Source organism: Agelaius tricolor, unplaced genomic scaffold (assembly GCF_023055355.1).
Source record: "Agelaius tricolor isolate 1412-34295 unplaced genomic scaffold, bAgeTri1.0.p SCAF_7, whole genome shotgun sequence".
NCBI classification, from domain to species: Eukaryota; Metazoa; Chordata; class Aves; order Passeriformes; family Icteridae; genus Agelaius; species Agelaius tricolor.
Window position 1 is genome coordinate 28,459,670 of NW_027269267.1, and position 13,687 is coordinate 28,473,356.

The 13,687-nt window shown below is 38.4% G+C and overlaps 1 protein-coding gene across 1 annotated transcript in view; it reads right to left on the reverse strand.

The window, feature by feature from the left end:
* The window catches only part of LOC139591742 (pinopsin-like), a 76,407-nt gene that overhangs the window by 23,113 nt on the left and 39,607 nt on the right, over positions 1 to 13,687 (reverse strand). Inside the window, exon 3 of the mRNA XM_071430747.1 lies at positions 48 to 281. Within this exon, the coding sequence (XP_071286848.1) occupies positions 48 to 281 (234 nt within the window). The remainder of the gene's footprint in view (positions 1 to 47; positions 282 to 13,687) is intronic.

Consider the following 13,687-nt stretch of genomic DNA (forward strand, 5'->3'; position numbering starts at 1 on the left):
TGACAGACCCTGAAGAAAATACACTTTAAAAATAATGTATGTCTTACCTGCTTATTCATAAGTATGTAGATAATGGGATTGCAAACAGTGCTGCTTTTTGCTAGGATGGAAGGAATGACGCTTGTAATGGGGGTCACAGCACCCGGCTTGCCAAATGTTGCAAGTAATGCTATAACCCCATATGGAATCCAGCACACCAGGTAACAGATAACTGTAGTGATCACCATGAACAGGACGTGGTATTCTCTTTTGCGGGCAGCATTCTTGTGGATTTTCCCAACCTAAGGAGAGGTTTAAAAAGAGATAAAATTTAACAAGCAGAGCTGTTGGATTGACTGCATGAGCAACTTGGGACTATTGGTCTTGGATCAGCAATAACAATCAACACTGTAGTTCCAGAAGCGAAACAAATGCAAACCCAAAAGTGATTGAATGCAGTGAAAAGACTTTAATAATCTCCATCAGGCACTAGGGGAAGCTTTGCAGAGACCACACTGCATGCCAGCATAAACCAGAGTCCCAGTGGAGGTTGGAGCAAATATAGAAAGGTGTCAAAGCATCTAGTCCTAAACAAATGTTAAGTCATCTGCAGTTGCTTTTAAGGTATGGAATTTTGTGTAAATGTACCATGTTTTCATTCAAATTCTGTCGATACACAGAACTTGCTTGAGATTAAGAAGCTTTACATCGCACATCTGAACCACCAGAAGTATTTCTTGTAAAGGGTGTGGAAGTAGCAGAGCAACACTGGGACTGTGCTTGGTATCTCTGTCCTTGGATATTTTCAACCCTAGATAAAGCCTCAGCTGGCCTAGCATAGTGTTAGCCATGGTCATACTTGGAGTGGGAGACCAGAGAAGCCTTGCTGAATCACTTGATCAAGTTTTAAGTGGTAGGATTCATTCCTTCTAGACTTTTCTTTCAGGTACTTAACCATTTTGATAAAAGGGCTTCACTCCTGATAATGATCAGATACAGGTTTTTGTGCTCTTTAAAAAAGTGTGCTGAGTGCTTATTCATTGTAGTATTGTAGTTCATTGGTTTTTTCAGGGAAATGGAATAGAATTGGCTAAACAGGAAAAGCAGATGTAAATGGGCAGTTTCAAAGTGATGGTACAAGAATCTATCTTGTAACCATGAATTTGCGAGTAGTTACAGTGTGTGGGCAAATCTGCTATGGAAGTATTTATAATCTGTGCTTCAAAATTTATTCTCCTTTAACCTATTCTGGATTGAAGCATCATGCCTTTGGGAGTCTAGAGCTCTAAGATAAAGCTTTAACATTAAAATAACAGCCAACTTTTATTTTTAAGCCTTGGTGTGAATACATTTTTCTGTAGACAGCTACAGAATGCTCTTCCATTGTTTGGGCAGCTGAGTGCATTGGTGGCAACAGTGAGGAATGCTCATTCCCTAAAAATCAAAAGCAAACTCTGCAAGGAGGTTAATTTTGGAGACTCTCCACTGACTCTAGATGAAACCCAGCACACTGGTCTCCTGAGGTTATAGTTGATTCTTCAGCTTTACCCCAGTGTGTGTTTAGCAAACCCAGATGTGCCAGCAGGACTTCAGGAACTATTCAAATGTTTAAACGATATTGATTGATCCTTGTACTCAGCCAAATCTAATTTATGTCCATTTGAAGGTCTTTTTGCCTCTTGAATGCAGCACTTGAGAGTAAATTGCACCCAGGGGAATTAAGCACATGTAAAACTACAAACACAAATAAGCAAAAAAGCTGCTCTGTGTAATGGAACACATCCAAACTTCACTTAATCTAATAATAAAGAAGAAGTTTTAAATCAATAGGTTTAAACTGATTCAGGTAAATGAATAGAGGACAGTTAAAGGTGGAAGTCACCAACCATCCCAGTCAAATGTCACTTGCTGTTGCTTGACACATATCTTGTGCATGCCAAGAAAACAGAGCTTTTACTACCCCTATGTATTATGGGTCTTTTTGCATAATGTATGTGTTTATGTATCAGATTGTGAGTTAAACATATATATAGTGCCTGTATAAGGCAAAGTAATATGGTTACAGTTTCTTTTTATTTCATTATGACTCCAGGCTTCTAGAGTGCTTGGTTCTATCTGGAGTTTCAGTGGAAATGTTCCTGTAAATGAAACACACACTAACTTTGCCTGCCCAAAACTAAGAAGTTTTTCCTGACTCTTTTTTAATGATTTTCCACAAAAAGGCAATAACAAAATAAAGTCTCTCCTTTCTGAGAAGACTTGGGACTACATTTTTTATAAGACTGCAACCTGTTTATTTTATAATTACTTTAGCTTGAAAAAAGGATTAATAATAGATAATGGTCCAATCCTGTATTGCTTATTTGAACTAAATTTTTAATGACTAATAGGAAATTTCTCTGACTGATGAATCAAGAATCTCATGTGAGCTGCAGCTATGCTACAAATTAATTAACCCAGGAATGCTAAGCCCCAGTTAGCCATGGCATCTACAGCTGAAGATCTTCAACAAACACAGAAGGATCAGGCAACACATTTTTGCTCTGTGTTTAGATATGTATCTTGAAGAGTTTTCAAGAGTTTGCCATCTGCACAGACAAAATAAAGACCATAAATGAAGGAAGGAAAGATGTCTAAAAGTAGAGTGGCTATGGATGTGATTTTGGCATATATCCTTCCACTTTCACATCTTTAGATCATTTATATAGGAAGGGAAATTTTGAAATCATGTACCATATTTGTCCTCACACTTTTGGTTTGTCTTTGCAGTTTTGCAGCCTACCTTTAGAAGGCGTTACCTTTAAAATTTCTCTGTTTATAGGTACTGGAAAGCCTCCAGCAAAATATAACTCAGGTTCATGTAACCTACAGAAAGATTACACTTCTGCAGGTGAAAAAGCAGTAGACATTTTAACATTAAAATAATTCTATTTGTTATTTTAAAACTACTGGACAATTTACAATTACTACACTGTATTTTCAGTAATCAAATGGAAATGCCTCCCTGGATATCCAGCTGGTAGAAGAGCATCAGATAGTGATGACAAAAAAAGATAAATTCAAATAATATTCTAGAATAGCTGAGCTTGTGAATCTCTGTCTAAGTGCAAACATACAGGATATATATAATATGAATTTAAAATACTTAGAAGATCCAAACCACATTTTAAAGTGGTACAAGAAATACTGGCCAAAAATTGGGATCAGATTGTACTTATGTAGGATTTGCTGTAAATTCAGCTGTTTTCTCTGAAACAAAGATCATCTCCTGCCAAATTTAGCAATATAAAGGTTGGGAAACCACTATATTTAAAGAAAAGAAGATTGGGGGATTGGTTGTTGAGGGGTTTTTAGCAAGGAAATTGTGTTTCTCCCCTACTTTCATCCTGGGAAGTAGCAGAAATGTTTTGCTTTTCAGAACTCAGCTGGAGGCAGCAAGAGGCAAGCCTGTCTAATCTCAGGCACTGAGCGTAACAGTGGCACAATTAGCTCTGGTCTGGATTTGCCCTGCAGCCATGCTGCATCTCACATATACCCAACACTTTTTTCAAGTCAATCTGACACAAAAATACCACTACTTAGATCACTAGGGCAACATGCTGTGCACATAAATTAGATGTGACAGGCCACAGAGTGTGGGAGAAGCCAGGGTGGCATTCAGTGAGGAGGCTGGCATGGTAGAAGTGTCCTCAGAAGGAGGACAAGTGACACATTGATTGGTTGACCTCAAAAGCTGCATCTGCAGCTGGCAAGATGTAGCAGATACATTACTCAGCAAGTGATGGGCTGCATTGCTATTCCATGCTCTGGAAGAGATGAAATTGGGGAGCTCTGAGCAGAGCATAGAAAATTTCAACAGCCCTGGTGAAAATCTGGAGAGGTGGTAAACCAAAGACAAGGTGACCTTATAATGTGGATATGGAGGAGTTTATTAAAAAGAGATGCCAAGAGCTTTTGCTGTAAATGTGGAGATTGTTAGGTTGGAGATTAAAGAAAAGGATTCAAAATATCTGTTGTGACAGGTAATTTGCCAGGAGAGAGAAAAGCCTTTAAACTGGATGCAGGCAAATGTGTGGGCCTTTCACCACAAGGACCCAGAGAAAAGGTATAACCTAGAGGAAGCTTGACTTCCTCTAAGGAGAACAAGTCTGTCTCTTCCTTGAAGAGAAAAGAGAATGGGTCTGTCCTTGGAGAAAACAAGTAAACCTTCCAAACACATAAACACTGTTTTACAGTGGTATGGGAGATAATAATAGGACTGTAGGTCATAGGAGATGATTTTAAGGTAACAGGTTCTGGTTACCCAATTTAGACATTGTGGCTGTCAGTTGAGACCTTATCACTGTCCAAGTCAACAGGTTCAGTCAGCCTGTTCCTTGAGGTAGCAGCCATTTGGCAACCACAACTGACTCCATGGGTTTTTGCCAGGCCAAACACTGCAGCTTTCATGCCCAGACAAAAGAAGACAGCAGCTACCTGCCTCTGGTCGGGGATTTTCTGCTTTAAATATTTTTTTTAGCCATCAAACAGCTTCATATAGAGAAGAGCCCTGAGCAGCTCCTTACCCAAGGGGACAGTCTGCCCCTTCCTGTGCTCCAGAGCCAAAAGTTTGACTTACTGCAGCCCCTTACTCAGCTCTCTCTGGGTTTATCTGGGTATGACTTACGGGACCAAGGGAATACTGGTGACACTTAGATCCACTCAGAAGAAGGTGCCAGGAAAGACCTGAATGGTTGTTCACAGAGATTGGAGGCAGCTGCAAGGCCAACAGTGCCAGAGGCACATATCCGGTCAGTCCATCATACTCCCATCACCCATAGGCAAGCTGGGGCTTTTTACATATGTAAGGCAAAGGAGCTGGGCCAAAGTTAGCTGCTAAGAAGGGGAAGCTTCAGTGATGAAGATCTAACCTGACTGTTTTGAATTCCCTTGTGTTTTCTTTGTCACATCTACCCTAGTCTCTCCTCCTTACTTGATGTAGCTACGTGCTTTTTCTCATAAAGCATTTCCTTCATATTTTAACTGCACCCATTTTCAGCTGTGAACATCTTGAAAGGTTATGAAGAATATATGGCACCCCATCCATCTAACCACTAGATTGAGAGAATACGCACCATTCAGAGCCACTTCAAGCAGGGGCCATGTACATCATAACATCTTAGAAACCAGGGATCCTGTTTGTATGTTTTGTTCTTCAAGTCACTTTCTCTTTCTCCAGCTATTTATTAAGACAGAAAATATTATCAGTTACTATACTCTGTGTACCTAAATAGTGGGTGCTGTAAACATCCTTTATGTAGCTCACTCTAAACAAGCAATATGGAAACAGGGCACAAAGGGCTTTTTTCATCACGGCTGATACATTATTCCTGGATCTGTATTTGTGCATCTTACACTCATATAACCATGTTTACTTCACTACTTCAGAAGTGCACCGTGAAGAAAAGGCTATTTATGAGCAGCAGTGTTTGTTGCCACCAGCATCTTTCAGTATCAGCTATAAGTGCTTGTTTTGACATGATCAAGTATTCGACAGTACTACCAAAACCAGACATAAGTAAAATATTCATTACCATCTGAGGGAAGTCTGCCAATCTTTGAACATTTAGTCTGCTATGGCTTCTTGAAATGAACAGAAGGCATCTAGGCTTTTTATGCAAAAGCTGCAGTAGAGGAAAAAGCCGGAAAAAGATCATTCTTCTTCCATCATGAACCAGTCAAGTAAGACAACAAAAAAAAAAGAAAATCAGATATGGCCTTGTTTTACTTGTATGAACAAACCTCTACTAAACCTTGCAGTCAGACTAAGCAGTGACTGAAATGTCAGTTGTGATGAGCTTTCTCCTCTTCCATCTCTGTGGATTCTGTCCTCAGGCAAAACAAGGAAAAAAAGGAGAAAAAAAACAACCACACCTCTAAAGCTCTAAATAGCTGTAGGAAACATACTCTCCAAATAATCTATTTCTCAGTGTGAGCCACCCCAGATCCAGTACTGTACATATTAATAATAAGGGGGATTAAATACTTTGTTGTTTAAAATAGGCAATCCTGGAAAAAGAGGGTTCACTGGCTTAAAAAATAAATGCCTCCTTTGTTAGCAGTTAGGTGGCTCAGTTCAAAATAAATGAACACTAAAGAGATGTATTGTCCTGTGGAAATGGAGAGTGAACAGAAACATCTGTTTTGGGTCATCTTAGAATTCAATGGGCCTTGACTCTACAAAGCATTTACACTTATATATTCAGTGAGCAAACTGAGATTTAAACATGCACATGAGCATTTTGCTCAGCTGGGGCCACATAATGAGGTAATAGCAAAAAATACAGAAGGCAGAAGCCATAAAACCACACACGGAGCCATATAGCTAATTATTTTATGTCACTGTTAAGTGTAGGAATTTAAGTCCACAGGAAGGATATTTTATCAGCTGAAAACTGGTTTTATTGTAAATTTTTGTTATTGAAATGGGAATTAGCTGCCTTAATGCCTCAAGGTGAAGTGATGCTTTAAATACAAAATTCACAGCTTTGTACAGTGCCCTTAAAGCATAACTGCTATTGATGCTAAAATCATGCCAAGTTCTATGGCAGACTTAAGGAACACCTTAATCCTCTTAGATGCAGGATTTTTTTTCTACTCCTAAAGGGCTTTTAGCAGCAATTTGACTATCACAGTGAACACATTCCCATATATTAAACAAGAAGCTCATGGTGTCACTCTCATCATTGATAATTCATGTTTTAGCCTGACTTTCTTTATTCATTGTGGATTTTCCAGCATCAGTGTGCATGAGAAGATTAAAGGTGTAAAGGCTTGCTCTCAACTGCGTTGCATTAAGAGTTTGTTTTTAGAAAGAGAAGTGCATTAGATACTCTTAAAAGGATCATCAAAGTCCAACTCCAGCTCTTGCACAGGGCAGCTCCAATAATCACACCATATGACTGACAGCATTGTCCAAACACTAAGTTTTGGAAATTCAACAAGTCCAAATGCCAGGCGCTGCACACAGGTTGGAGAAATCTCAAAATGAATGCAGACTGAGAAAAGTCCTTGAGACCATCCCTGCAGAAAAGGAATTCAGGGTTGTCATAGATGAAAATCTGGACGTAAGCTGGCAATGTGCACTCTCAGCCCAGAAAGCCCAAATACATCCTGGGCTGCATCAAAAGAGGACTGGACAGCAGCTCGGGGGAGGTGATTTTCCTCCTCTCCTCTGCCCTCATGAGAGCCCACCTGGAGTGCTGCATCCAGCCCTGGAGTCCTTAACTCAAGGAAGATGTGAATCTGTATTATAACATTCCTACATATGTTGCTGCTCTGCAACACAACTTGCCATTATAAAGGTGGAAAGTGATGAGATTGCTTTCAGAAAATCAAGGCAGTAATTTAGTTTAAAATTCCTCTTCTTGAAAAGCTTGCCAACAAATTATAATTTTAACCAATAATTTAATAACCAACTTCTGGTTTGGGTTAGGGTTTTTGTTGCTGTTGTTTTAAAAACATTTGTGATGGCTTTGACTGACTGAACAGCCCAGCTGACAATAAAGGAAAGGAAAAATGAAAAGAAAATTAAAGCTAACATTGATGTATTTTGCATTGAAGAATTTCTGAAGCAGGAAGGGAAAATGTCAGACCTTAATTCCTTCTTGGTTTCTGTGTTCTTTCTTCCAGAGACAGCAAAATGCAGAATGTTTATATGCAACATCACTAATAAAGCTGAACTCTTCAACAACAGATGAGCTGGCAGATGTAAAATTTCTTCCCAGGTTTCTTTCTAGGCTACTTTATGCTAAACTACAACACTCTACCATCTACATAGAAAATGGACTGCACACTTTCCTGCACCTAAAGGAAAAATGTTTTCAATCAATGACAAAAAAAAACCATTTTGAAATATGTATATACATGTATTTGTATTTATGCAAAAACATATACACACCACACACTATATATCTTACAAATACATATACACACATTCTATACACACACACCCACATACATATTTCTGTAATTATGTGAAAATTTTTACACCAGAATCATCCAAGTTTGGAGAAGAAAGTTAGGAAAAAGCAAGTTGTGATGCAAGTGTTACTCACTGCCCTCTTTACCTCATGAATTAAATTAACCACAACCTTTTCTACTCTAAATATCAATACTTTCTATGAATCTGGGGCGTGAATTTAAAAAAAAAGTGTCAGGGTAATGTTTTCCCTGAAAATGGAGTTTGGCTATTCCCCTAGGTCCATTTTTACAGGTATGTAAGCTCCCACTCACATTTAATGCTACTTTTCACCAGACTAGCATATGTGGGTGAGAACTCGAGCTTTGCTTTCCTCTGGATTGGTAGCTGCACCCCTAATCATAATTACAGTTACCCTTTCTCCTGGGAAGAGGGTGGACTTTCCCACACTTTACTGACTTCCCCTCCCACTTTCCTGAAAATTTCTGCTGACATAAAGCAAGGAATCATTAGGGATGTGTGAGTATGCTTTTGACATGTAGCTATTTATATTTAAATAGGCCTAATAGATGGGCTTGGATCTGCTTGTCAAATCCTATAGACCCTACAAAGAATATAAATACAAAGTGTTTTCAAAGCTCTCATCTAACTGACATCTTGAAAAATACAGGAATCATACCAAAAATACCCTGAAAATGTTCTCCTCCAGATGCTTTCCCTCAAATTCTAATACACTTGCCATGGCACAGGTGTATTCAGAAAAAAAACAAAACCCAACTCTGAGAAGTCTGTAAGTCTTCAATTCTTCTCCTCTCACCAGGACCCTTAATACCCTCCTGGTTCTAAATCCCACTCTACAGCATATAATCCTTTTTTCAACACAGAATGACAAACTGGACTTAGAAATTAATGTAAATAGCTAACTTCGACAAATTAAATTTAATCAGTAAGACTGAAGCTCAGGTGTACACACTTTTTTCCTTGGGAGAGGAGTACTCAGGACTGTGTTGCACCTGAAGAAGTGTCTCTAGCTCTCACTCTGATAGGTGACAGGGTAAGCAAGGGAAGTTGGCTTAGTGAGTTGTACCTAGACTGGTGTTCATAAACATTTATTTATCTTCAAACACAGAAAAGGAAGATAAATTCCTTTTCTGTAGCTTGTGGATTACAGACAGTCCTTTATAAATTATGTAAAATCAGTGGCTACTGGAAATAACTATAGCATTAGTACTTTGGCTGATTTTTACATCTATCTAGAATAAGCACAGTTAATAAAAACCAAACCAAAACCTACCCAACAAAAAAATTCTTTTTTTTTGAAAGTTTCATTCCTACCCCCACAAAAAAATAATTTAAAAAAAAATTCCATTGGAGCTGGGGTATTCATAACATTAGACCAAAATTTGACATTACAAGGTGAAGGCAGCATAAAAGAATCTAAGAAAAAGATCAGGAAATAGGTAAGGAAAGAATAAATACTTAGACATTAAGTAAGTAACATCCATTCTCTAGCATATATGTGGCCCTTTCTAGTGATTTGTCCAGAAAGGTTTTTCTAGTCTGGTGCTACAGGCTCTGCCTTTTTTGATGCTGCCTTTCCCACTAGCACTTGCAGCCTTTTGGGAGAACCCTCAGCTTCAGTCTGGGAACATCTACTCTGTCTACCCATCCAATGGTACCTTGAGGATCGCCTCAAAGCAGCATTCCTCTTTACATTAGGTCCACCAAGAAAGGGAAGGTAGTGGGCTTGTTCAGCCTCTTGGTTGGAATGAACACACTCTGTCAGAAACATTCTCTAAAGAGGAGAATATTCACTGTGGGCAGCCAGACATTGCTTCACTGGAAACAAGATGTAGGAAACTGCATGGGAGCAACTCCTCCAAGCCTGCAGCACCTAGAATCATCATGCCTTCAGAAACCTGATATGAATCTATTTTCATAGATCCATAAACTCCATTTTTAGGAACCTCATAAAGGAATTTAAGACATGCCATACCCAAAAGCGACAGAAGAAAAAAGGGTGTAAATAATGGGAAAGACTTTGAAGGTGTCAGGTATAGCATAACACAGCTGGTGGGCAGCAATATGACATGGAAAGAAATGGACTAGAGAAACAAGTCCCCGAGTGCCCAGTCTAAAAGAATTGACCAGAGTTTATCCATGCCCAGTACTCTGAGACATGCAAGATCCAGCATTTGTATGTTCTGACCATACCTTGTGATATGCAGCATGACATGTAAAAACACACTATGACTCCTACATAATACAGAAAATATGGGCAGTTGTGTTTAGATACTATTCCGTGTTAGAATTTTGAACAAAACTAACAAAAATAAGATGCTTTCTTGTATAACTCAAAACACTCTAATTTTCCAAATGTTTAGAAATGCTCAAATGGATGAGCTTGTTGAGAAACTTCCAATTTCTACCCCCTGTATTCTCTCCGATGAAAGTCTGTGAATTTGTGGAAGCAATGATGCTTGAAAACTTGTAAGTTCTAGATACATATGGCTGAGGCAGGGATATAAATGATATTTTTTCTTTATTTCAGTTTTACACCAAATTATGGCCTAAAGTGGAGCCAACTACATGTCTTCCCTGCAGAGTCAGCATCATCGTTAGAAAACAGAGCAAAAAACCAGATATACGTATGGGGCTTTTTTAGTAAAATGTCTCTGAATTATACTTTTACCAGCATAAATGATTGTTCAACTCCAGATTAAAGCATTTTTTTTTTCTTTGTCTATCTTCTGAAGTTGGACATAATATTTGAAAAGAAAACAAAGTACATGTTTTCTAATGCAAGAGAAACACTGAAATATGCATCCCAAAGTACAATAAACATGCTGTAAAATATTCTCTAAGTGAAAACAAATGCCAAACGTGACAGAGTCAGCAAAGTTTTGGGTTATAGCTGTTGTTACATATTCACAAATCTGGCATTCTGAAAGTTTATATTACTTTGTCAGATGCACATTAAAATAAATAGCAGCTGGTGGAGACAAAGGACTGAATTTCTCTGCTTTCCTACCATTTCCTTTCCATGTTGTCATAAACTACTCTAGTACCATACATTTCCTGTTACTGTGATGAAGTGGTTTTACTATCTTTGCAAATAAATATTAGGAATTTCATGAATTTTAATGCATTTAAAATCCTACAGCCAGAGGGCTGGAAAGATTCTTAAGGGATTTGGTGTTGTCCTTCATTCCCCCTTCCCCCATGTGCACTAAATGTAGGACAAATACTCCTCAATCAGCCTGAGATATACTGTCTAATAGAAAGATATTTCATACCCCTGAACAACCTTCTCCATGATTTCAACATTTTAGTAACATCTTATCTAGACCTTCATTTCTAGAAAATGTTTCTTTGTGTTTTTCCATTAGTGTAAGGGTATGCAAGCACAAGTCACAACTGCTTCTCTTTAGCAGCAGTGTTTTCACATTTGAAAACTGTTCACATATCAAAATGTGCCTATCCTGGTTTAACAAAACCAAACAGACAGAACAGAACACAACCAAGGTCAGGTGTTCCACACCTCTGCTCACCTGTCCCACAATTCTGTTTGCAAAGGCATCATGTTCCTAAAACCACACATTGTTTGGGACTCACTATTCAAATTAGATCCTTTAGACTTAACTGATTCCCAGCCTGTGTTTTTTCATCTTTTATGATTTCTCGTTGTGCAAAACCCTGTACTTGCATTGACCAATCCTGATGTTTACTGAGTTTTAGTTATAGACCAATATTATTAATGAAAGTGCTGAAAGCACTTGACAGATCTCTATGAAATGGGGACCTTCAAGGGAGTCTTCTAGGAGAGTTGCTAAGGGCATGTCATGTGCAAAGAACTTGAGCTTTATCATGACTAGCTTCCCTTTTATCCTCTAGACAAGGTTACCTGTCAAAATGTGAGTACAGTTGATTCTGGCCAACTTTTGAGCAACTAATGTTGGCAGCTCCGATTCAGAATATTCAACTACAAAGACATCAAAGCCTATTTAGAGTAGTGAGAGGAAGAAAACACTTTAAAAAACACCTTCTACCTCCTGTTTGGTGTTGCCAAACTGTGACTTAATGGGGTGTCCATAGAAAGGAGGTAATTGGAAACTGTCGCAGACGTCTTTTTATGAAAATCCTTTCTTAGGATTTTTTCTTCCTGAGAAGCTGAGAGGCTCCAGGAACAAAATGTAAACAATGGTTATCTGCTGCTGTGGAATGCAACAGGTGGATCCATGATTGGTCTCATGTGGATTTTTGGATTTAGTGACCAGTCACGGCAGAGCTGGCTCTCGCTCTCTGTCCGAGCCAGCTGCCTTTGTTATCATTCTTTTCTATTCTTAGCTTAGCTAGCCTTCTGTGATGAAGCTTTTCCTTCTATTATTTTTAGTATAGTTATAATGTAATAGATATATCATAAAATAATAAATCAAGCCTTCTGAAATATGGAGTCAAATCCTCGTCTCTTCCCTCATCCAAAGACCCCTGTGAGCACTGTCACAGGAAACGTCCAGGCAGTGAATCATTATGAAACAAAATCTTTGGCTGATGTTTCTGCAGTAAATGGCCAGACTGGTGGATAGAAAAGAAGGCTTTTCTCTTATGAATCCTACTAAGGATTAGTAGGCCACTACTAAGCCTGTTAATGCTGAGTAAGTGTTAAAATTGTCCATAGAGCATTCATCTGAGAAATGGGGATCTGCTGAGTATTTTCTGCTGACTTTGCAGCAGGCTACCAATGGTCCTCACTGAAATGAAGTTCACCAAGCTTGCTTAAAGGCAGGTCAGTGATTTTTATAGAGTCACCATCACCACTTAAGGAAGAAGTGGCAGTTTTATAGCACTAAAAGCCCAGCTGGCAGCTTACTGGCATTTCTAGGAGAAAACTAGGCATTTGTAAAAGTGATGAGCTGTGTTAACTTCACCAGACTTAGAGAAATCCCTGTCATTTCTCTGTAGAGAAAGAGCACAATACAGATAGTGCTGACACACAATTGTAAAGTATACTGATGCTGAATTGTACTGTTGATAGGGAAGAGAAATAGATTATACATTAAAAATAAGATGTGCAACTTTGCAAAACTTGGTTTGTTGGCAAGCTCCATTTCATTTTTATATGTGAACTGTAATCATGTATAAAGTAAAACACATCTTCCTGATAGGCATACTTACTTTGAAAGAAAACAGTGAAAAACACCAGTAGCCCATCAGGTTATATTGGCTTTGATACTACAAATTCTTTTGAATCCTGACAGGTCTGAGCCTGTAAAAGAGTATTATTATAGCAAATAAACAATTTCAGTAAGAAAAAGACCAAAATAACCTCTTAGAAGATGACTGGGATACAAAATACCTTGGGTTTGGAACTTTACTTCTAAATAATATTGGTTTTCCCTGAAATTCATTTCTCATTTGTTGAAGGGGAGCAGTATAGCAAACAGAGCTATATTGCTGTTACTCTGCTGCTGTAAAAAAGGTAGCATTTTTATAAATTATTTCTTCAGGTAGCACAGATTTCTGGGTTATAGGGGAACACAATGAATAACACAGTGCTGATGACAACTGAAAATAATCAATACAGATTCCAAATTTTGTATCCAAGCAGAAGAATCAACATCGCTCTGTAAGAGTTCATTTGAGGTACTTGCCATGCATTCTCACATACTCCAAGGGGACAGACAAAGGTGCAGTAGAAAAATACTATGAATTATGGTGGCTATTCTTTAGTATGTTTTGATTTTTTTT